This window comes from Rhizoctonia solani, chromosome 4, assembly GCF_016906535.1.
Source record: "Rhizoctonia solani chromosome 4, complete sequence".
In the NCBI taxonomy this organism is placed as follows: Eukaryota; Fungi; Basidiomycota; class Agaricomycetes; order Cantharellales; family Ceratobasidiaceae; genus Rhizoctonia; species Rhizoctonia solani.
In genome coordinates this window covers 3,108,012-3,130,558 of record NC_057373.1, presented here as the reverse complement: position 1 = coordinate 3,130,558, position 22,547 = coordinate 3,108,012, and the positions used below count along the sequence as shown (strand labels likewise).

At 49.1% G+C, this 22,547-nt stretch overlaps 5 protein-coding genes across 5 annotated transcripts; 2 read left to right on the top strand and 3 right to left on the bottom strand.

The window, feature by feature from the left end:
- Positions 1-1,745: 1,745 nt before the first annotated feature.
- Positions 1,746-6,131, top strand: RhiXN_01057 (OPT oligopeptide transporter protein; the record flags this gene model as incomplete). Its single annotated transcript, XM_043320876.1, has 15 exons — positions 1,746-1,820; positions 1,870-1,994; positions 2,039-2,128; positions 2,181-2,254; positions 2,297-2,666; positions 2,720-2,843; positions 3,009-3,162; positions 3,547-3,615; positions 3,667-3,785; positions 3,838-3,865; positions 4,056-4,228; positions 4,292-4,392; positions 4,479-4,561; positions 4,614-4,649; positions 5,992-6,131. The coding sequence occupies 15 exons, from the start codon at positions 1,746-1,748 to the stop codon at positions 6,129-6,131; spliced, it is 1,761 nt and encodes a 586-aa protein (XP_043179888.1).
- A 1,438-nt stretch (positions 6,132-7,569) lies between these two features.
- On the bottom strand, positions 7,570-9,346 carry RhiXN_01056 (mRNA splicing factor; the record flags this gene model as incomplete). The annotated part of the gene is made up of 5 exons (XM_043320875.1): positions 7,570-8,611; positions 8,663-8,806; positions 8,853-9,069; positions 9,121-9,267; positions 9,325-9,346. The coding sequence occupies 5 exons, from the start codon at positions 9,344-9,346 to the stop codon at positions 7,570-7,572; spliced, it is 1,572 nt and encodes a 523-aa protein (XP_043179887.1).
- Positions 9,347-9,485: 139 nt separating this feature from the next.
- RhiXN_01055 (pyridine nucleotide-disulfide oxidoreductase) lies at positions 9,486-14,873 on the top strand (the record flags this gene model as incomplete). The annotated part of the gene is made up of 16 exons (XM_043320874.1): positions 9,486-9,594; positions 9,648-10,131; positions 10,198-10,612; positions 10,668-10,741; positions 10,795-10,851; positions 11,783-11,818; positions 11,885-11,952; positions 12,013-12,059; positions 12,118-12,421; positions 12,473-12,705; positions 12,764-12,791; positions 12,845-12,987; positions 13,044-13,192; positions 14,530-14,581; positions 14,645-14,675; positions 14,728-14,873. The coding sequence occupies 16 exons, from the start codon at positions 9,486-9,488 to the stop codon at positions 14,871-14,873; spliced, it is 2,376 nt and encodes a 791-aa protein (XP_043179886.1).
- A 125-nt stretch (positions 14,874-14,998) lies between these two features.
- RhiXN_01054 (uncharacterized protein) lies at positions 14,999-16,163 on the bottom strand (the record flags this gene model as incomplete). Its single annotated transcript, XM_043320873.1, has 5 exons — positions 14,999-15,531; positions 15,592-15,694; positions 15,749-15,870; positions 15,926-15,948; positions 16,009-16,163. The coding sequence occupies 5 exons, from the start codon at positions 16,161-16,163 to the stop codon at positions 14,999-15,001; spliced, it is 936 nt and encodes a 311-aa protein (XP_043179885.1).
- A 1,984-nt stretch (positions 16,164-18,147) lies between these two features.
- RhiXN_01053 (uncharacterized protein) lies at positions 18,148-20,789 on the bottom strand (the record flags this gene model as incomplete). The annotated part of the gene is made up of 2 exons (XM_043320872.1): positions 18,148-19,605; positions 19,662-20,789. 2 exons carry the CDS (start codon positions 20,787-20,789, stop codon positions 18,148-18,150), a joined length of 2,586 nt encoding a protein of 861 aa, XP_043179884.1.
- Between the last annotated feature and the right edge of the window lie 1,758 nt (positions 20,790-22,547).

Sequence of the window (22,547 nt, the reverse complement as noted above, 5' to 3'; positions counted from 1 at the left end):
ATTTCGGTCCTGGCGGCCGTTGACGCCAGATAACCATGAAACATTTCAGACTCGACGCTGCGCATGAAATTTCGACCGATTCCGATATCGGTATCCAGGCTGTCTGATACCCATATGCCCCCCCAAAGTCCGGGTAGACAAGAGACCGAGCCTGAGCGGCGAAATGAAGAACCTATCGTTGGACATGGGACATTCTTGAGTTTTTCTCCCGCCAAGGGGGGGCGTGGAGTAAAACCGACAGATGCCATGTGCGATCGTGCGCTTCGCCGGCTGTTGCGGTGATCTCCGCGGGTGGCCCATGGGGAGTGCGAACAACTTAGGATGGGGTTTGGTTGTTTACTTCGGAGTGTTCACAACGAACCGCATACAAGCGGCAATGGACATGATTGTATACAGATATCCGCATACACTGTACCTTTTGGACATAACTTGGTTCGGATCACACACCAACACCAACTCCAATTGCGTTCGGGCAAATCCATGTAGTTGTGTGGAACTCGATGGTGCGAACCTGCTTGATATGGTGTATTACGGTAAGAAGATTACTACCATAGATGCTCTTTTACTGCACGTTATATAGGCGGGTTCGAGAAGTGCGTATACTCGTGGTCAATGTCGGACCTTGGCATGCATATGCAGTTTCTTCTTTCATTATACCAAGGTTCAGTCGAGGGGGGATACTCCCTTGAGAAAGGGTAAACACTGAACACGCTTAGTCTTGGCTGACGTTGTTCTCATCCGTCTGGGTAAAAAAAAAAAAAAGGGACGCGCGTTTGCCTAGATCTGTTGCCTTTTTTGATGGAGAGGAGGGTGGGACTTCTACGAGGGAACGTTATACTGACCATGGGGTGTACATGCGCGAAGCCCCAAGAGATGGCGTCATCTCTACCAGTAAAATGAGGCAAGAAATGGAGCTGAAACTCTACGGCAATGCACATGGACAATGCTATTAAGAAGGAGCAAAACCTATTCTATCATTCACATACACGGTTTTGTTTGGATTGGATTTGTGTACATGTCAAGTTATTGCGTCACGGCGAATGGCCAACACCGACCAGTATATATAGATAGGTATTTTCACATGCTTCCGGATTTCAACGAGCTTGAGAATTCTAGCGCGTATAGAAAGGGGACCGGAGGGGGCAACCTTCCTATTTAGAGATGTATACACCGAATTGATAGATTGTGTCTCCTTGATGTAAGATCGACACACGAGCATGTGGAGAGGTACGACCTGGTGGCGTAAGTGTATTTCGATATTATAATTTAGGCGAGATGGGTTGATTGCTCTATATAACCCGATTTAATCGAAGTGAGGAGCGTCAAGTGTTTGGCTTCACTAGGGCCAAGCGAAGGCTGTATGTGTTTGTAAAATAGATGGGCAAATATCACCGGTTTGGATCGAGCGCTAACGAATAGAGTTGAAGCGCGACCTCGATAGGAATACATCCCACGGCCATTGGACGAAGGGTAATAGGTAGTGTTATGATGTGTTCCGTCGAGGTACGAGCTTAGCTCGGGTAGAACATGTAAATGATGGCGGAGGGGAGAGAGAGGGCCAAGATAAAGATACAAGGAGTGGACAGTAATGATGATGATAAGGCTGGTGGACCCGGAGGAGTGGATGTGCCTGGCTAAGGAGAAGCACGTGGAAGCATATGGACTGTCTCTCGTCTGGGCTCTTATCGGGCCGGGGCCACGGTTAGCGGGTTTGGTTTCCCCTCCCTCGCTCCTCCCCTCCCTCGATGGATCCACATCCGTCACAACACATAGACGAGCACAGTCTCACCCATCGTATTGCCCATCAACATCTTAATGATGTGAGTCTGGCGGTGGCCAAAGGGGTACATGGTGCTAACTATGAGCCAGCCAAACTATGTGATCGACGAGCATGTGGTGCGAGCATATCCGTTGCAACAGACACATACCAAGACAGACAAGAATTCGGAGGATGGAGGCGAGACTGATTCGAGGTATAATATGGAATACGACATGTGAGTAGCTGCTTGTACTGTGTACTATGGCTGACTGTTCCCAGTGATTTCGAGGATGACTCGCCGTATCCAGAGGTTCGAGCTGCAGTGGCCAACACAGATGACCCGACGATGCCGACAAATACATTTCGCATGTGAGTTGGATATCATACGTTGAATGTCGGCTCATGCATGTCTCTCCCTCAGGTGGTTCCTCGGTCTCATCTTCACAGTCCTCATTGCTGGTCTCAACCAGTTCTTCAGCATGCGATGCAAGTCTCGTTTGTTTATTTACATCATTTATTCTCATGATTTCCCTCCAGATCCATCGGTCCAAATAACAGCCCTCGTTGCTCAGCTCGTTGCTCTTCCTGCTGGTAAATTGCTCGAGAAAACACTCCCGAGAGCTCACATCACCACATTCGGATACACATGGTCCCTCAATCCCGGTCCATTCAACATCAAAGAACACACTCTCATCACCGTCATGGCCAACGTCGTCGCCGGCGGTGCATATGCAACAGACATCATTGCTGCCCAGCGCTTGTTTTATCAGCAGTATTGGGGGGCCACCTACCAGCTTGCCCTCGTCATCTCCACTCAAATGTTTGGCTTCAGTCTCGCTGGCATATGCAGACGCTTCTTGGTCTGGCCGAGCTCCATGATCTGGCCTGCTACACTCGTCAACACCGCGTGAGTGGCCTCGGTCGGACTCGGACATACGGGTCACTAATTCGCCATCACAGATTATTCAATACGCTCCACTCGACATATGGTCGAGAAGAAGGGGGCCGGACGTCGCGCGAACGCTTCTTCACGCTGGCATTCATTGGCAGTGCCGCTTGGTACTTTCTACCCGGATATCTCTTTGTGCGTTCGCTTCTCGTCTCACTCGGTTCCCCCGATTAAGGTTCTAATTATCATCTTGCACCATTTCTTCCTCCTCCCCCGCCTTCGATCTCCTTCCGTTCCGTTGCCTTTTGATATTTGCATCTCGAACTATGCACACCCCGAATTTCACTCGCCATTGACCAGACTGCGCTCAGCAACTTTACATGGGTCTGCTGGATCGCACCCGACAACCCGGTCGTCAATGCTCTGTTTGGCTATCAACATGGCCTCGGCATGGGGTTCATCACGTTCGACTGGGCCATGGTTGCGTACAACAGCAGTCCGCTGGTTACACCTTGTGAGTCCTTTATTCGCTCCAAACACAACAGGAGGAATTCGGAATCGGCTGGGTGGTTGGAGGTCAGAGGATGGACATAGGTTCAAACTGCCGTTTGGCCGAGTGATGAACGGGTTCGGCAAGAGGTGCGAGTGGATAACGAGAGGCCAAGGAGCGAATGCGAGGACAAGGGGTGAGAATGACGCAAGAGCCACCTGGATGGGATGGATGGATCTAGGGGCCTGATCTACGCTGTCTGAGGTCAGGGACCGGGTCAGGAACTTAAGCCCACGAGCGAGTCTTGGCCTTGATGGACCGTTTTGAGACGAACAGGTTGTGGGACCTGGGGTTGGATGGACTGTGGGATCTGAGATGACGTTGCTGACAATAATTTTTTTTCTATAGTCTGGGCAGAACTGAATGTGTTTGGCGCGTTGGTCATTGTATACTGGATCATTGCTCCCATCCTGTATTGTAAGTCCTTGCCTTCATACTCTTGTCGCATACTCTCATCCGCGACATCAGACAACAACGTCTTTTTCTCCAAGTACTTCCCATCTCGAGCCCCGGCGCGTTCGACCGATGGGGTAACCTATACCAGGCTGCCAATGTCATCCGGGACGGCGAGTTTGATGTTGAAGCTTGTAAGCATGCATTCCTCTCTCGATAATAACCAGACTAAACAAACACACATAGACAAACAATATTCGCCCTTGTACATTTCGTAAGTCCACTAAAAGCGATTCGACGGGAGAAACACGCCATTAACTGGGTGGGGTCAGGATGACGTTTGCACTTTCGTACGGTCTTTCATTTGGAGCACTGACTTCGACCGTCGTGCATACCTGGCGCAAGTCTCATATCTCTACCCGCATACATTGTTTCCTTGTACTCACCCTCACCCTTTTTGGCAGTATGGTACCGCCATGACATTGTGCGCCAGTTCCGGTCCTCGATGAAAGACGAAACCGACGTGCACTCGCGCTTGATGCTTGCTTACCCCGAGGTTCCGCAATGGTGGTACATTGTGCTCGGGCTCATCTCGTTTGCGCTGGGGATCGTCACGATTGAGGTTTGGGACACCAAGGTAAGCTGTCTTTTTTGTTCGCATTCTCGACGAGGTGGTGGGTCCTAACTGGTGGTGTTCAAGTTGCCTGTATGGGCGTTTATCCTCTCGCTTCTCATCTCTTTGGTGTACTTGGTTCCGGTCGGGATGATCCAGGCGATTACGAATCAACAAGTTGGACTCAAGTACGTTGAGATTTCTCTATCTTTCCTCTTCTTCTTCTTCTTCTTCTTCTTCTTCTAGGCTTGGTTTACTGATGCATGGTGGACAGTGTGATTACAGAACTGATTGTCGGGTACATGTTGCCCGGTAAACCGGTCGCGATGATGATATTCAAGACATTTGGGTATATCAGTGGGTGCCGTCCCCTCTCCTTGTTATGGGCAGTATTAATGCGCGAGAACAGCAATGACGCAGGCCCTAGCATTCGTCTCTGATCTCAGTAAGTCTAGCCAAAAACACCCTCCACCTGGGCAAAATCTAACCCAGCCGTTTCGGTCATGGTAGAGCTTGGACACTATATGAGTACGATTACGATAGCGCACCCCTCTAATAATAGCTAACCGCGCGATCCAACAGAGGTCCCTCCGCGATTGATGTACCTCTCGCAAGTGATTGCGAGTCTGGTCTCGTGTTTTGTCGTGGTGGGTGTCCAGGGGTGGATGTTTGAGCATATTCCGGATCTGTGTGATATGCATCAGCCGAGTGAGTGGATTTGCTTCGAGTGGCGGAAAGAGTGCTGATGGATGCTATTCTTTGCTTGACCTTGAACGTTCCATTCGGTTTCGGCACCCTATTTGGGTCTGACTTTTTGTCGTACCTAAATTCGGACCTGGCTCTGGCTCTGGATCTGGATCTGGATCTGGCGCCCAATTTCTTGCTCTGACTGTTTTGACACCCGATTCGACTCGGCTGGTCCGGTCTGGTTATGATACCCTCCCTCTCTCAATTGCACTGGCGTTTGATGCCCGACTTTTGACCGGATAGACAAGTTCACATGTCCTGGCGTACGTGTGTTCGGCACAGCGTCGCTCATCTGGGGCGGCATCGGCCCCGCCCGAACGTTCAATCCTGGCCAAATCTTGTACGTCCATCTTTGTTCATATTCCGAAAATAGCTTATGGATATGATTGACAGCTACCCACTCACTTTGTAAGTCCTCATTCCCGCCTTCCTGTCCCGTCCCGTCCCAAAGTTTGGGTTGCTGATAACACTACGCCACTTCAAATGTCCATCCTACTCTTCTAATCCGTGCCCCCCGACCACGAAAATAGCTGCTTCTTGATTGGAGCTGTCTTGCCGATTCCATTGTACTTTTTGGCAAGAAGGTACCCGCACTCGTGGTTCAAGTACGTGAACATGCCGGTCGTGTTTACAGGTAAGCAAAACCTGACTTCTTGGGATCACATCTCATTGGGAACTCCAATAACGATCGTATCTTAGGTACCGGTAACTTGCCACCCGCAAGTGGAATCAACTATTCATCATGGGTTATGGTCGGATTCATCTTCCAGGTAAATAACCCCTTCTTCCCCCTATTTTATGATGCGCAACTGGAGGATACTGATTGAATGTTCCCTAGTACTGGATCCGCCGAAGACACTTTGGATGGTGGTCTCGATACAATTACATTCTCTCCGCAGCGCTCGACTCGGGCGTAGCGGTCGGAACAATCCTAATCTTCTTCTGCAAGTCTTTTCCCCTTCTCTCTGTCTTCTTTATAACCCACATATATCCATCCGGGATGTGCTAACGCCGGTTTTTTGCGCTTGTGTTTTTTTTAGGCTTGCAATATCCAAAGAACGGGGCCTTGGAACTCAAGTGGTGGGGGAACACTGTCTCAGAGCGAACAGTCGACGGAAAAGCATTGGGGCATTTGCCGCTCACCAAGGGCTCGACGTTTGGGTATGATACGTGGAGTTGATCTCCTCTTTATCACTTCTCTTCCTCCCCTCTCTTTTTTGGAAAAAAACGAAAATGATAATGGCGAGCGAATTGTACGAACTATGTGTGGCGCTACCTCCCTCTCTCTCCCCCTGTAGACTCTGTCTCTCCTTTTTTTTCTTCTTGTGCACGCGCGTGTGTATGCTTTTTGCAGTTGGTTGCTTTTTTTCCGTTGTAGCTCTTCGATTTTTTCTTTATCCTTTTTTGTTGTTCTTGTTTTTGTGTGTGTGCTTGGTTTTGGAATGTATGTGGAACTACTTGTGATGGGGTCACTACGAAGGAATAAAACAAAGATTCTTGAAACAATGAGGCGTATATGGGTTAAATAAGGCTTGTGGGTGTGTTGTACCTGTCCTAGGTAGGGTATATGCGTGGTTTAGCGGGGTCGAGAAATACAAAGCTGAAGTGTTTATATGAGCGAACCCTCCATGTGTATCAGTGTAGCTTGTGCACTACATTAATGCATGCTGGAATAAGATTATGAACTAAAGCGATAAATCATATAGAGAGTATAATGTTAACGTGCCATGCTCTTCTATTCAATAGTCGGAACACACGCGCCAGTAAACTGCCTGGTAACTAACATGCGTATGTTTACAGACTTCATTGGACACAATAGGTCCCATGATCATTATCCGATAGAATGGTGTACCATCAATATTGTAATGCCATACTGGGCTCGGTGCTGGTTTACTTCACGGGGTGAAACCCCTAAAGATGTCACTTACCACGACCAAGTTTTGCCAAGTATACATCCGGGAGCAGAAACCAAAAGTCTGTATCCTCGATACCTCAAGATAGTAAACGCCCTGGTAGAGTCCAAAGGTAGAGGTTTTCTGGATATCAATGCTCGCCTCTTGTATGGGAGATGTTAGCAAAATCCAACCATTGCCCCTACCTTGGTTCACCTCAAGCTTTTGAACGCACCAAGCCTTCTTGATCAGTTGACTATCTATCACACAATTCAAGCCACAAGTACTATGGCTTCTAGCATTCCGCTATAATAACCACGAATATTGTGTAGAAATGTCTGATGACGTTCAAGCAACTGTGGACAGCCCAAAGCGCTCTTGTTCCAGAAGGTGTAGACCCCCCTATTGTTACGTAATCATCTGGCACCGTTTGTTGGCCTGCCTCTTTTCTTAAAAACGTTCGAATTATACCCCTTTTTTTGAAAGCGGGCGCACGAGGCTCGTAAATATGCAACGACCTTTCCCAGCGAAAGAACATAGGTCGACCTATATAACACAGTTTCATGGTTCAACCACGCACTCAAAAGACGAACACTGGTTCGATTTTGCTAGTTCTGGATTACCGAATCGAGTTAAACAACGGAAGCATAAGAGCATCGTAGTCATTATTCGTTATAAATCTCAAGCTACAGATAGTACACCTCCGATAAACAACTACACGCCCGCTCAATTTTCGCCTGGTCCCCAAATCTTAACTTCCCGCGGACCAACGCCCCAAAGTTCGAGGCCATTCGCGCCCGCAAATGCAGCATCCATAACATCCCCAGCATCATCGATGCTCAATACCTCCTCGAAAGTCTTGTGCAACAGCACCTTGATGCCTTCTGAACCTGCGACAGCCAAGTAGTGCGCACTCGAGTCGTACGTGAGCTTGTTGATCTTGAACGAATCTGCGAATGGCACGGTCGCCGAGGTCTTGAGTTTACGCAAGTCCCAAATTGCAACGCTCGACGGAGACGAGGGTGCAGCGAGTTGGTAGCCGTTTTCAGAGAAGCTGAGGGTATTGATCGAGTAGCCCGACGACTTTTCACCTGCGAGCGAGGCTGCGAGAGAACCTTGGCGAATGTCGTATACTTGGACGATTCCAGCAGTTGTGCCAACAGCAAGGAGCTGACCGTCTGGGTGGATAGAGAGTGAAGTGAACGCCTCTGGGGGAGGATCGGTCAGGATAGGAGATTGGTACACGGATTGGAACGTCGACAAGGAATGAATCGAGTACGTCTTGTCCGCACTGGCGAGTGCAAACAGTGAACGTGTTGGGTGGACAGCCAGACCAGTGATTTCGCCCTTGTGGAGTTTAACCGTGTGCTTGGGAATGTATTCTCCGCTCGCTGTATCGTGACTCCAGACCCTGGCAGTCTTGTCCGCGCTAGCAGAGAGTAACGTTCGGTTGATGGACTCGCCACCCGTTTCACAAAATGCGACATGTGTGACTTTTTTGGTGTGTCCTTTGAGAGAGGCCAAGACGCGTCCAGCAGCGCGGTCGTAGAGCTGAACAATCTTGTCGTTGCCACCAGTAAGGAACAGCGAAGGCTCTTCTAGGTTGCCGCCATCGGGAGGAGTGACCGAAGAAATCGCCAAGGAGTTGATACCAGGAGTAGAGGCCGAATGGAGAGAGGATATGGTAGTTTTTGGTTTGAAAGTGCGAACTTGGGCCGTAGAGACATAGCTGGCCGGAGCCTTTCGCTTGCGACGCGCCGAAGAAAGCCTATAGATGGGCTGTTAGTAAATACATACGGCGGGATAGACGAATACGAACTTTTCCTGGGTTTCGACAATCTCCTTTGAGATTTCCGCGGGGAGAACACCACCTTCGTCGGTGTTCATATCGACATCTGACGCAGCAGCTTCAGGAGCAGGCGCAGGGGTAACTCCAATAGACTCTTGGACGCGAGCCAATGCACTGAGGAATTGTTAGCCCATGTTAAATTGATTGCAACTGTACTCACTCTCGGGCCGAGTCGCGTTCTTTGATGAGCCTGGCGACAACGCGAGTAGCTGCGTCACCCTGATACAATGCATGCGACAGCTCCTGGCGCGTCGAATTGTATTGCTGCTTGAGAGCGAATGTTTCCAACATCAAGGCATCCCATTCATTTTGCAACGTGTGCAACAAAGCGGGTATCGACGTTAAAGTCGGTGGTCGTGGTGGAGCAGCCTTGGGACCTACGAAGCCATATAAATACTAACTATTTAGTGAAATTTAGTGTTACTTACTCGCTTTGACAGCTAGCAAGTCACCCTCCTCCAGTTTTTCACCCGTGAGAGGGTCTGTGCCATTCTCCGCAATATATTTTGTGATGAGCCGGCGCTCGTAGATATGCCCCGACTTGCTAGAAATCACGGGGTCTTGAGGCGGCTCTCCTGTATACGTTCACCCACATTAATGACAATTATTTAATGTGGAAATCCGCGACTCACCAGAGATGGCACAGAAAAACATGTCGACGGCAGTTGTGGTCAACTACAAGCGCGTGGCTAAACAACAAATACATGTGCAAACAGCCCACTCGACTATTCCAATTGCCGCGCGTACACCCTCTGTCCTATTTCATCCCAATCCATCCTGCGCCTGACTGAGTATGGCCGATAAGAAACAGAAATTGGTACTTTCCATCATTGAGTTCCTAGATAGCTCTATTACAGATGGGTCTATCAAAAGCGACGACAAAGAGGGCATTGAGGTTGCAAGTATGTATCTAGATCTAGAATTTGGAGAATATGTCTCTCATGTATCAATGCAGTCCAATGCATAGGAGAAGCATTTGGCGTCGATCCTTCCAATACAGAGCAAAAGGAGAAGCTTAGCATCAAGCCTGCGACTCTCCAGTCCCTATTCGAAGTATATCTCAAGACGAAGGATAAGGTCGGCGCTCAGGTCAGTCTCTCTCCCTATGCCCAAATGTCCTGTTCACCAATCTATGCTATTAAGGATACCAAATCTGCCTCGACCCCTGCTGCATCAACGCCATCCGGACCCTCTGCTGCAGATAAAGCAAAAGCGGAAAAGCACAAGCAGGACGGCAACAACTTCATAGCCAGCAAAGAATACAACCGCGCTGTCGACGCGTACACCGAGGCTATCGCCTTGGATCCCAACAACCCGGTTTACTACTCCAACCGTGCGGCCGCGTGGAGTTCAATGGGCGATCACGCCGTAGCTGCAGACGATGCCGAAATGGCCATTGCCGTGGACCCCAAGTTCGTCAAGGCTTACTCGAGGCTCGGGTGAGTTTTCCACTTCTTTTTTAGTAACCACTCCGCGACAGCCACCGAATATGACTGCACGGATAGACATGCGCATTTCTCTCTGGGCGACTACGAAGCTGCCAAAGCTGCCTTTGAACGCGGCCTCGCGATCGAGCCTAATAACGCGAATCTCAAGCAGGGGTTATCCAACGCTCAATCGAAACTTGGAGGCTCTTCTGCTGCCGCTACGACTCGTGCGCCTCCAGCTGCTTCTCCGCCTCCAGGAGGCGGTGGATTCGACTGGAGCCAGATGGCTAACCTTATGGGTGGCATGGGTGGCGGCGCAGGGGCTGGCGCCGGTGCCGGTGCCGGTGCCGGTGCTGGTGGAGCTGGCGGAGGAGGGGGAATGCCAGACCTGGCTAGCATGCTCAATAATCCACAAATCATGGCCATGGCTCAGCAGATGATGGCAAATGGAGGCATGGATCAACTGATGCAGAATCCGGCTATTAGGAACATGGTGCGTGCCACCGAGTTACACTAATCCTGTGTTGTCTAACTTGAGCTGTAAATAGGCAAGTCGAGCTCAGAGTGGTGGTGGGATGCCAAGCATGGCTGAGATTATGGCGGATCCTTCGTTGAGAGAATTGTAAGTTTTGGTCGCTATTTGATTCGCTCTGTCTATGATTTACCTTTACCTAGGGCATCAAACTTTATGGGCGGAGCAGGTCGAGGCGCACCACCGCCTGGCAATGCCTAGTCCGTCTCTCTGACCTTTACTCTAGCTTTGGTGGAATCCACAGATTACACGTTTTGATTGAAACATACATACACACGTTTAAATATATCATATCTGGACATGAACCACCGATTGGCGATTGAAAGCTCGCCCTTCTGGTTGCATTATCAAGTGACGTATTGGCACACGGGAAATCAAGACCGACGGGTGTATGCTGTGCGGTTTTGTTTTCGGTATATCAAGCGTATATTTCTTGTCTGAGGTAGGCTTTCTCACGGTAATAGTAGGGCTTGGCGCAGAAAGGTACAAGCTACTCTCTGGGGCTTCTCTTAATCCCTTTGTGAATAATCTATTCTTATTGTGAGATTGCATAAGCTTCCTTTGAACCCGATCACCGCTACGGAGTTTAGATTCACAGAAGGGAGATAATTGTATAAAGAAGTTTTCTTTATCTTCCGTCGAATATGTTGCTCTTGGAATCGCCTTTGGTTGATTATAATGTCCTCAGCCTGGGAGTATAAACAACCCAGAGAATAGTTGAGTTAGCCAGACACAATACATCATTCACCGAAGATATCAGTGCCTCATCATGGACTTCTTCGTGCTTAGAGTACATCGCCCAGTTATACACAAAATTAACAAAACGTCATCTTTATGCACAAGTGTCGAAGTCGATCGTGAATCTTATTGGCGCATAGTTCAATTACAAACTCTCCTTTGGGCAATCTCCCCTGAATCGATTTGACAAACTGCCACAGCCTGCCTGACATGCCCGGGTACCGCGGGTTGGACTAACCTGGAGTACTGATCTGTAATAGAGTACCGACTATAAAGGGCTGCGAGGCCATGGCGTGGTTGATCTACGTCCCCACTCCTGTAGTTGCCACCGGCTTGGCCAACTCCCTTGTATCAACGTAATACCGATTTAATCTCAAGACACATTACGACCAGCTATCCAGTTATGAAGAATATTGTTGTTATTGGCGCGTGAGTACCTGACCATGCTGTTATTTATTCCGTTATAGGCTGGTTTTGACTGGGGGGCGTCTATAGTGGTGGAGGGGGCGTACCATTGATCCAGGCGCTTCAGAAACGATTGAATCGAGAAACGCACTTACTAGGTATGTTTCTAACATTTCTATACAACTCTGAAAGTCCTGAAAATACATGGAAATCTATAGTTGTGATTGAACAGCGAGATTATTATGCCCACTGGCCCTCGTTGATAGTACGCACAACTTCTTTCCTATCATAGCCTCGATCACACTGACACTCAATCTATGTAGCGGGCATCAGTCACTAATGAGGGATCTTTTGACGAAAGAGGACTTATTCCCTACGATAGGGCTTTCGGGCCCCTGGTCAACATTGTCCATTCTAACGTGAGGGAGATAACTTCGGCTGCAGTAGTTACCGATGGTGGGTCTATACCGTTTGAGCACCTGATTCTTGCCACCGGAAGTATTTGGAATGGCTCGCTGGCTCTCCCGCCTGCTCGCGTTGATGCGATCGAGTACCTACGAGCGTTTCGGACCAAGCTAGAAGCCGCGCAGAATATAGTGATAGTTGGTGGAGGGGCTGTGGGAGTTGGTATGTGTGTTTCAACCAATAAACTTGAATGCACTAATACGCTGTTCATAGAATATGCTGGCGAGCTGCGATATTTCATGCCGGACAAGAGGGTAACGATTGTTCATGGAGCACTAATGATCATAAATGCAACATATCCACCGAAATTTCGCAAGTCGTTATACAACGGACTCACAAAGATGGGCGTAAACGTAATTCTCGGAGACAAGATCTCACCCGAAGCCATCCCTCAAGATGGAATCGTGACTACGGAAAGTGGAAAGCAGATCCAGGCAGACCTTGTAGTGAGTGATTTGAGACTTTACACAGATTTGGAGAGGAATCAATACAAGTAACTCGTAGATCAATGCCACTGGTGGCCAGCCTAATAGTGAGTTTGCTTTATCTCTCTAACTTGGATCCTGGATTGATATACCGATTCAGCATCATGCCTCCGCTCGCTGGATCCTAGCGCGCTTACCGCTAGGGGGACAGTTCATGTCACCCCTGATCTTCGCGTCAAATTCGCATCTGGCACACATAACATCTGGGCACTAGGTGATATAATTGAGTGGCCTGAACAAAAGGTTTATCATCCATCCATCCCCTCCGTTGCTATGCTTATTCGTGCTTAAATTTCCAGATGTATCTGAAAGCTGCTACCGGACATGCTCCCGTCCTGGTTAAGAATATTTTGGCCGCCATCAGTGGTGGCAAACTTTCTGAATACAAGGGTAAACCCGAGTTGATCATGGTAACACTTGGCCTCAAGGGCGGGCGTGGATTTGCGCCGTTCGTGAGTAACATGGTCATGGGTGATTGGATGGTAACGAAAGGGAAGTCAACGGACCTATTCGTTCCTAGTATCAGAAAGACATTGGGCTATTAAATCAATCATGATTTTCGATTCCGCTTTACTGTACCATAGTTTTTTTTTTCGCGATTTCATAATTATTCATGGAAAGCGCTCACGGCGAACTCCGAAAGTGCGGATCTACCGTACATAATAAGCTATAACTTATATGCGGAGTTTAGCACAACCGAACCATGATTTCCATGAATCCTCATCCCTGGCTCACCCCCGTGTGTTGTCCAGTGTAGATTTTGATTTTGATTTTCTGGGTACAAGGCTCGGGAGACCGGTCACGGTATATCGGTGCCGATTTTCCGTACTTTGGGGGTTTACCGTGGCTAATATTGACACCACGCATCAATTAACTCGATAGATTGAGAGTTGAAACCATATAATAGTTTTAGCCATCATAAACATAAAGCGGTACATTTCCTAAATGATCAGCTAGATGAACAGGGCTGCAAGGGAGGTCATTAGTTAACTTTGCTAGGTCAATCTCGGATAATCGTACGCATATTCGATATACCCGAGTTACACGATGAATGTCTAATTAGACCAGCAAGAATGAGCAACTCCATCACTACCGCCTATAATGTACAATGTACAATGTCCTGAAATCATGTTTACCAGGTCATCTCATTACGTTGGCCAGTATTCGCAGGATTCATCAATTGTAGATTTGGCATGCTTAACTATAAACTTTCGGTGGTTTCATGAATTATCACCATTACCATAAACAAATATCCGATGGTCTTTCTTAAGCATCAAGGTTCGTTCATTGTACATTTATGTATGCTTCAGCTCATTCGATGTCTGGTTCGGTAGCTCATCTGGTCTCTTAATAAGAGATATATTGGGTTGGCCATCCAAGCCCGTGCAAGTTGTACCCCCATATCTGCTTTCTACAAGTTCTCATGGAATTTTCCGATTTATGGAGCTCCAATATCCAACCCATGAGCTTACTCTCTATTGAACCGGCTTTGACAGACTCTTCTTTATGGCCCACTTTGATCCCCCAGGGCATGAGTAACCAACCTGGAATATCTGAGGCTTCACTTAACAATCCCTCAGAACTAAACCTCGACGGCGAACTCGGGGCGAACCAAAACCTCATTGACGTCCAAATCACATATAACTTATCAACGCTAGTGCCAGTAATGGAAGTACCACCAGGCCTCAATACTAGGGGCCGTATTATTTCTTTTGTTTTTCAATACACAGACGAACTTCGCAGATTCTGCCCTGTTCCCAGAGTCCGTTGCTCACTCTGTCTCAGAGCTAATCCTGCCTCGGGCAAAGAATGGGCAGTCAAACCCACCAATCTAATCGTGAGTGCATGGTAGTGCGCCCCTATCAAGCAACAGTTCTTGCATTTACGCACAATACTATAGCGGCATATAATGGCGCACAACAAGGTTAAATGTAAGACATGATGTATGGAGCGTATACCGGTACTTACAACCAACAATTACAGGGTTCCGGTGCCCTACTTCTACTTGTAATCTTCAGTTTACGACGAGAGATCAAGGGAACAAGCATTTGACAAAGCATCATCATGGTACCGGCGCGATGCTAATAGAACTGGGACCGGACCACGAGTTCCGGATGTGGGATGCGTAACCAACATGGATGTGTCTATATGCACTTATGCTTAATATAATCTATGCCGTTTTGTGTCCTAGCACCGCTTTGTTAATTGTCAGGCCCCCAAACCGGAAACGTACAAGACCAAAATGCTATATTACTTAGGAAGTGGATGCTTCCCAAGTCTGCACAACTGTATCCCAGTATCTCTTTGGATCTTTCCTTGCATGTGCAACATGGGGACTTCCTTGAAACTTGACCAGTTTTATGAAACCTGAGTCACCGCCAACCAACTCCTTTGCTTTCGCTGCGTGTCTCTCGACACTTTCGGCGGGAATCAACTCGTCAGCATCCGAATACACATACGTCCTGGGTATAAGCTGGGGCAAAAGCTTCGCTTCATTAAGCTCCCTCTTCAACTTGGCGACGAGATCTTCCTTTTGACCAAACATAATGCTCTCAAAGTATCCCCATGTCGCTCCCAGAGCATATAATATCCCCAAAACGAATTTGGCAATAGTGCGGAAGGCCGGAGAACGAATGGCAGCTGTAAACGCAAGGAGTGTGACGCGCATATTGAGAACCCCAGGAAGTGAGTCATAAATGAGAGCTTGAGCGGGAATTGCAGGAGTATTGGTGGGTGGGTAGGTATCCGTGATCGCACGACCCAGAGTAGTCTCATTGAGAGCGCCGCCTAGTAAGTAGAAAAATGCTTACTAGGCTCAAACACTTAGATAAAGTGTAAGCTGCTTACCGTTGGAGAAAGTATGTACAAGTAGACCAGAGCTCCTCGCCACCGTGTTTTCATGGATACCTGCATCTCGTAAAAGTTTGACGACGGGAAAAACCGCAGCTTTCTGTACACGTGGATATCAGTAGGTGAAAGTGAACGGATCCTATTGTATTCGCACCCTAGTGGTTTCGTTGCTCCAGAAATAGTTTGGTTTTGCCCGAACAATTATCAACGTCGCAGAAGGGTACAGCTTATTGTATTGTTCTGTGTATTTGTATAGGTGCAGAAGCTGAGCCCCCACTAGAGATTCCAATTATTGATGAAACATTTGACTTTGGCGCGTCCAATTACTTACTCCATCCAAAGATCAGCACCACTCTAGTAATACGTTAGGCTAGATCAGTTTCGGGAGTAGTTTGGTGTTTAAATGACACCGACCTAGGATCTTTCCTCCCTCCATCTGCACCTTTGTTGTTACCAGCAGGCGGATGCGAGATGTAGACGTTAGATCCAGGTATCGGAGTGAAAGAGCGTTCAACCTGAGATCCTGAAGGGGTGCCAGTTCCTGATAGCTCAAGCGGAGTGGTCGACATTTCTATGGCAAGAGCGATATTCCAAGCAGAGCGTGCACAAGCGAAGAGTATACCAAATTTCAGGCTCAAGTCTAAGCAATAATGTTACGATAAACCTCGGGTTCTGTTGTTATCAAGCTTGATTTACAGTATCTAGCTTTAAGTAGGTAACTGTCAGAATAGCTAGGACTCGGGAATGTTCACAAGCCAGTACTGGTGACATAGCTCGGGACGGTTATGCTCGGCCTCGGGTATTCAGTAGCCGAGCTTATGTAGATACTAGGCTCTTATCGATATACTTAGCCAAGAATTGAATGAGGCAATCATTCTAGTCCAGGGCTCTCATTCGATGTATAGACTGGGATCAGATCTACCCCGATACATAGCCGGATCATAGAAAAGACAAGTAACCGATCGTATGCACTTGGGTTTCTGGTACGCGGAGTTTTGCTACAGAGTTCACAAAGTCTGCGAAGTTATACTGGGTCAGGTTGGTTAAATTATCCGCTTGTCGCCGCTGTCCATCCATGTAATGTATTCTGGTGTTGTTTATAACATATCCCAACGGCACTTGCGCGCTTTGCCTTCTCCCTCTATACAAAACGGTGTGAGTGGGACTCACCGAAGAACGGAAGGGCAACCAATTAGCCTCACGAGCAGTTAGGGCTCGCACTATATTGCAAGCCATGCCACTTTCGCACTCGGGCCTGATTACCATATATTGTTCGGCATATACACACACACGATCAGGTTTGGCTGCCTACCCAAGCTCGCTTGATGGTGCGGCACTAGTAGCACCCTGGTTTGGCGCACCGCCTCTAGACCTCCTGCCCCCCCCCCCCCCGCCCATCCTGCCGGCACCAGATATCGGTTGTATTACTATTTTACCCTACCCCAGCCTGCTTATCGCCAGTCCCCTACCCGAGGCCGAGTAAGACTCCGAGGACTCTAGTCGGGTGAAATTGAATCATTTATTCCGTACCCCAGTAGTATTGACGAGGATGAATTTGGTTAGAAACATGCTATAGTGTACACACTATATTACAATCAATCTGCCCCGTACCCTTTCTTATTCCCTGAACATCCCAAAGTCCTCAACGTGAATATCCAAGAACGTATATATGCGAGTGAGTACAAAGGACATACCATAGTGTTAGTGCCTAGCAATGTAATAGTCTTGGAATCGATGCGTTCAATTCGCAAGCCGGGTACCTTCCATACCGAGGAGCACTCACCTTCCACTAGCAGCTGTGGAGGGCGCAGAAATAATACACATATACTTTCAGAGTTCTAGCCATAGCCACACATGGAAACCTTGGCGCGTGCATATGCTACAAGTCCCCATACCAAAATTCGGATATCGATGGTTGCTTTTAAACTCGATAAAACTTGAACAACATCCGTTCTTGATATGCACAGTTCAACCAAATCGTAGAGTCTCTCACCGCGCAGCTTGCTGTAAACAAGCGCATACAGCTATCCAAACTCTGCATCGGATACATTCTTCTATCCCGCATCGGACCGATCCGGCCAAGTCAAACTCCGACCGGACCTAGCCACCACACCCTCACACTTGCCCTCACCCGTCCTTGCTCAAACTCGCTCAAATATAAAACAAAAAGCCTAGATGCATAATCCATACCAAAGACAAAGCAAGAATCAAAACAAAAACAAAATAAACAAGTCAAACAAATCAAGACAATAAGAACAGTGAGAGCAAGACCCATGATGCGTAGAAAAGACAGTATTCGTAAGCTGTGGTGGTGGTAGTGGGGGCGTAAAGACAGGAAGGAGACAAGGGGCATGCGGTGAGGACGTAGGTTCAATAGTGTATGCGTCCCGCGCACGCGGCTAAATACGATCGGGTATGTTAAATATGGGAGAAAGAGTCTGTGCCTTGCTTGATTTGTTTTCTTTTAGCATGCGGAGTAATTCTGGATCCATTTTTATAAATCAGCCAGGGCTCAGATACAAGGATAGGGTAGGGCACTCACATTCATTTACATCACGTCCTAATCATCGTTTCCAATCCTGACAAGATCACCCTCAAGGCCGCGCGATCGGCCGCACACGACGCCGCATCGGCACGCAAGCTCGCACACACCCCGGTCCACGCGTTCAAAGCACCGGTACACCTCAACTGGACATCGAATTTGGCTTCTCGCTCCTTGGCCAATTTAAGCTCTTGCGACTGTTGAGCGAATCCTTCAACACGTTTAAGTAAAGCTTCAATCTCCAGACGGTGCTCCTCTGAACGTTGGTTTATCTCAGCAACATGTGCACTCGTCTCTTGTTCGAGCGCCTCGATATCTTGGTCTCGTGCCAAAACGGCCGACTTGAACTCGAGTTCCCGCGCGGCCCACCCAGCACGTTCGGTCTCCCATCGCGTTTGCTGGCCGGACCATGCGGACTGCTGAGTATTCCACTGCGTACGCTGGGAGCTCCAATGTGCTTGCTGAGCTTCCCACTCTGCCCTCTCAGTTTCCCATCGTGCGCGCTCCGTCTCCCATTCAGCCCGTTCGCGGCTCCATGCTTCTTCTTTGGCCATCCAGAGCCTCTCCTTTTCAGCCAGTTTACTGTTCTTGCGTTCTCGGATAGGAGAAGACGAACTCGAAGGACCAGGGAGGGGGAACAAGACTTGGGAAATGGATTGCCCACCGGCAGGGACGTGCACGGTCTGCTCCTCGGCCTCTTCCTCAATCTCGGCTTCGCTATCGCTCATCCCGCCCAATGCCAAATTCATGCGCCTGGGACCGGCCGTTGTCAGACGAGGCAAGTTCCGGGCAGGACGCATGTCGGGGCTGATGAGGCCGACGGCGGGGGGAGGGGCGCGAAGCATATCTTCCAGGTCCCCTTCTTCGAGCCGAGATCGCTCGACGAGTGCGTCGTACGAAAGGATCGACTCGCGCGGGCCACGGTGTGTTCCGCCGTTTGGACGTTCTCTGCCCACTTTTTCGGCCTTGGTGCGTTGGACCGATGGGGCGACCGGTGGAGCTGGCGAGACGTAGGACAGTGCATCTCGGCCTGGCAGTCCCGTGGTCCTGGAGGGCGTTTCGGGAGGCTGAGGCCTCGATGAAGACTTGGACTTGGAGGTGGTGTACCGGGGCATGGCGGGAGTTGCATGGCCCTTGAGGGGAGAAATAACCGTCTCGAGTAAAGCAGATACATCCCCCTCTTCTTGCCAGTCATCGTCGCTTACGTTTCCTCTGCCCTTGAGCCCAGGGGCGGGCGGAGGGAAGGTGACTGTGCCAGGATGTACAGGGCTGGGAAGAGTAGAACTGGGCAGACTCGAGTTGAGCGATGTAAACGACCCTGCGCGGCGTAGGCGCTGATCGAGGGGCGCCATGATGGGAGATTCGGTCTGGGCCGAGAGGGATGCAAGAAGAGTGCGACTGATCGCCGGGGAGGATACTTCTCCAAGGTGGGTACTTCCAGTGGCAGTTCGGCTCCGGGTCATGGGTGTCTGTGAGTTGCTATGCTCGTCCTCTTCGTCGTCATCGTCCGGGGAGTTAAAACAACGGTTTGGGCAGCACGAGGAAAGACGGCAGTGTTGGATTTAGGAAGTTTGGTAGATGCGCCTCCAGAAGTATGTGATTCTCCGGTACTGCTACGGCTGGCGGAAGTAAAGATGCTCGAGGTTGATGTGAGAGTAGCGGTAGATCCAGAAGTCCGGTGTCCCGACGGCTCCTTTTTGGCTTCAGCGACCTTGGCCCGCTCCCGTTCCAGTGCAGCCTTTTTCTCTCGCTCGATGGCTTCTTTCTTTTCTTCGGAAGCCTGTTTTTCCTTTTCACGACGCTCCCTACGTTGAGCTCGATCGTCCTTGGGAGGCGCTGTGGGGGTCTGGTCATTGCGAGTAGGCGAGGCTCGGCCTTTGGCAGTCGGAAGCGGAAGGCGAACGGGCGAAGCACGCGAATCGACTCGTTCTCTCGTTCGGTTGATAGTAGCAACAGGCGGACCCCGGGGACTATCCGTGCGTCGCTCCTTGACCTCGATGGGCCGTTCGTCTTCGGTCGTAACACGGGGAGGGGCTGACATCTTCGGTCGAATCGTGAGTTTGGTTGTTCCGACGGCGACGGGGGTTGCACCAGAAGGATTGGCAGTTGCCGGAAGTGCCGTAGTCGATGGGGCAGTGAGAGAGCCCTTGATCATAAAGGATCGACGGCGAGTGAGTGGTTGTGCAGTAGGGGCGGTCGTGGGCGGAGGTTGACTCGGCTTGGGAGGCGATGCCCGTTTGGGCGAAATTGTAGACTTTAACTGGGAGGGTAAGCCCCGTCCGACAGCAGACATCGTACGAGTACGAACCTGGGGAGGTTTAGCAGCATCTAACGACGGTCTCTCAAACGCTCCCGCAATACTCGGTCGACGAGCAAGCCCACTCGATGGTCTTGTCGATGGTGTACTACTTCCCGATCGGTCCACCAGTGAAGATGGAATGGCAGACGCACTCCGAACGTGCACAGACGATTTGCTTTCCTTTCCCACCGCATCTGCCAGCGCTTTTCCTAGGTGATTGAGCGAGTATCGCAAAGACGGGCGCTTGTTTTGAGCTTGGGCGATTCCGCTCACCGGCGGCGGTCCCGCGAGCTTCTTGTTTCGCGGAGACGATTGCATGGTGGATGTAGAGGTAGAGGCAGTCACAGCTGGCATTTCTCTTTCCTCCTGGAGTTCTCTCGTTTAATTCGACAGACACGCGGAGAGCAGCTGGCAAACAGGGTCGCAAATGTTCTCCCCTCCAATAGTAAATCGTCAAGTCTATCATCAAATAAATAAGCTAAAAATTCACAATAAAGCTCCATACATCCGTCACTTGCCGTTGTATATGATCGGCCCCTGGGGTCGTATAGATGGAAACAAACCGGGTCGTCACTCGTCGTTGTCGTTGGGCATGGGCGATATCAACACCCTGCTCCCGTCTTGTTACATAATTCGGCACGTGCCATGCCTCATGTTCAGCCGCGAGTGCCACAGCCACCCTTTGTCGGCGGGCCCGTTTGGAAAGATACTCAACAATAGTACTTCCTTTTTCTTCACGTTAACACGAGTATACCTTCATCACAGGGATCATCGCACTTCTCTATCGAAAATAGGTGTCCCTATTAGATCTTATCGACAACGTGTACAATAATGCTCTCACCCCTATCGGTCATTTCGCTTCGTAAGACGCACGCCTCGCACGCATGGAATCGTCAGCGGGATTTTTTTAACCCCTTGATTTGTCGTCATAGTACCAATTACTGATCTATAACATATTTCATCGACATTCCAAGCTGGAACCGTATACAAGGATGAAGCGAGTCTTGGAAACTTCACAAAGGGTTCTGGGGAAGCAGCGGGAAGATTTAGAGAGAATGAGCGCGCACGCACGCGAGAGAAAGAAAAAAAAAAGTCAAACCTTCGTTCCGAACCGACGAGCCGAAAATAACCGACCATATGCGAAATAGCGATTAGAAAAGAGGCGAGATGATGTAGATTGCAAAATAGGCACAGCAGTGTGTATGCACCCACCCGAATGTATGCGTTTGGTGTTATTTCAAAGGTACCCCTGGAGAGTGAACCTACTTTATCTCTAAGAGCTTCGGTCCGAAAACCTCTCGTGACGTAGGCACATACAAATCCAGTTCATCTCCCCCCCGGGCCCGATCGATGGAGAAAAGAAGTATCCGCGCGCTTGCGGGGTACATCTCCAGAGATCTACGAGTAACGCTCAGATTGAATTTGCGGCTCTAAAAGAGTATGTCGAGCCTAAACTTGGACGTGTAATTAGACGAGAAAGTTTGGGAGGTACCAAGTACGACTTGGATGCTTGGGAAAGCTAGATAATTCAATGTTTGGTGGAAGGAGGCAAGGGTGCTGCACCTGTGAGTATGGCATGAAGCGGGTGCAATTGGTTTTAATTGAGGAATAGGGAAACATATATCTCGTCGATGGTCTCATGAACCAACATACGAGCTACTTTATTATGTAGCCTAGTGTTTGTAACCTAATTACGAGCTTCTATAGATCGCCTCGCAGCCCGTCTGATCTATTAGGGAGAGTATATTATGTATAAGGTATATAGCCGTCATCGGTATCTAACCTTCCTGCTCAGTACTACTTCCGTGCCAACTAACCCGCTTAAGGTTCCTAAGTGCCACCTTGCCGAGCGCAATGGGTCTAGAGCTGATATATAAAACAAGCAGACGATATTTGGGGCATAGAAGTGACAGGACGATCTGTGCAGTGCTGCTCCAGATAGCTCACCTTTCGCAGGATTATGTTATCTCTGATAAACTCTAATCGATTTATCCGTACTTTGTAGCTTAGCACGACTAATATTGTTGATTGGAAGACGACGAGATCCCTCGGATTCGCTATGAGAATTGAAGAGCTGCCGTAAAGATGTATAAGTCTCCTCCAGGCCCAGTG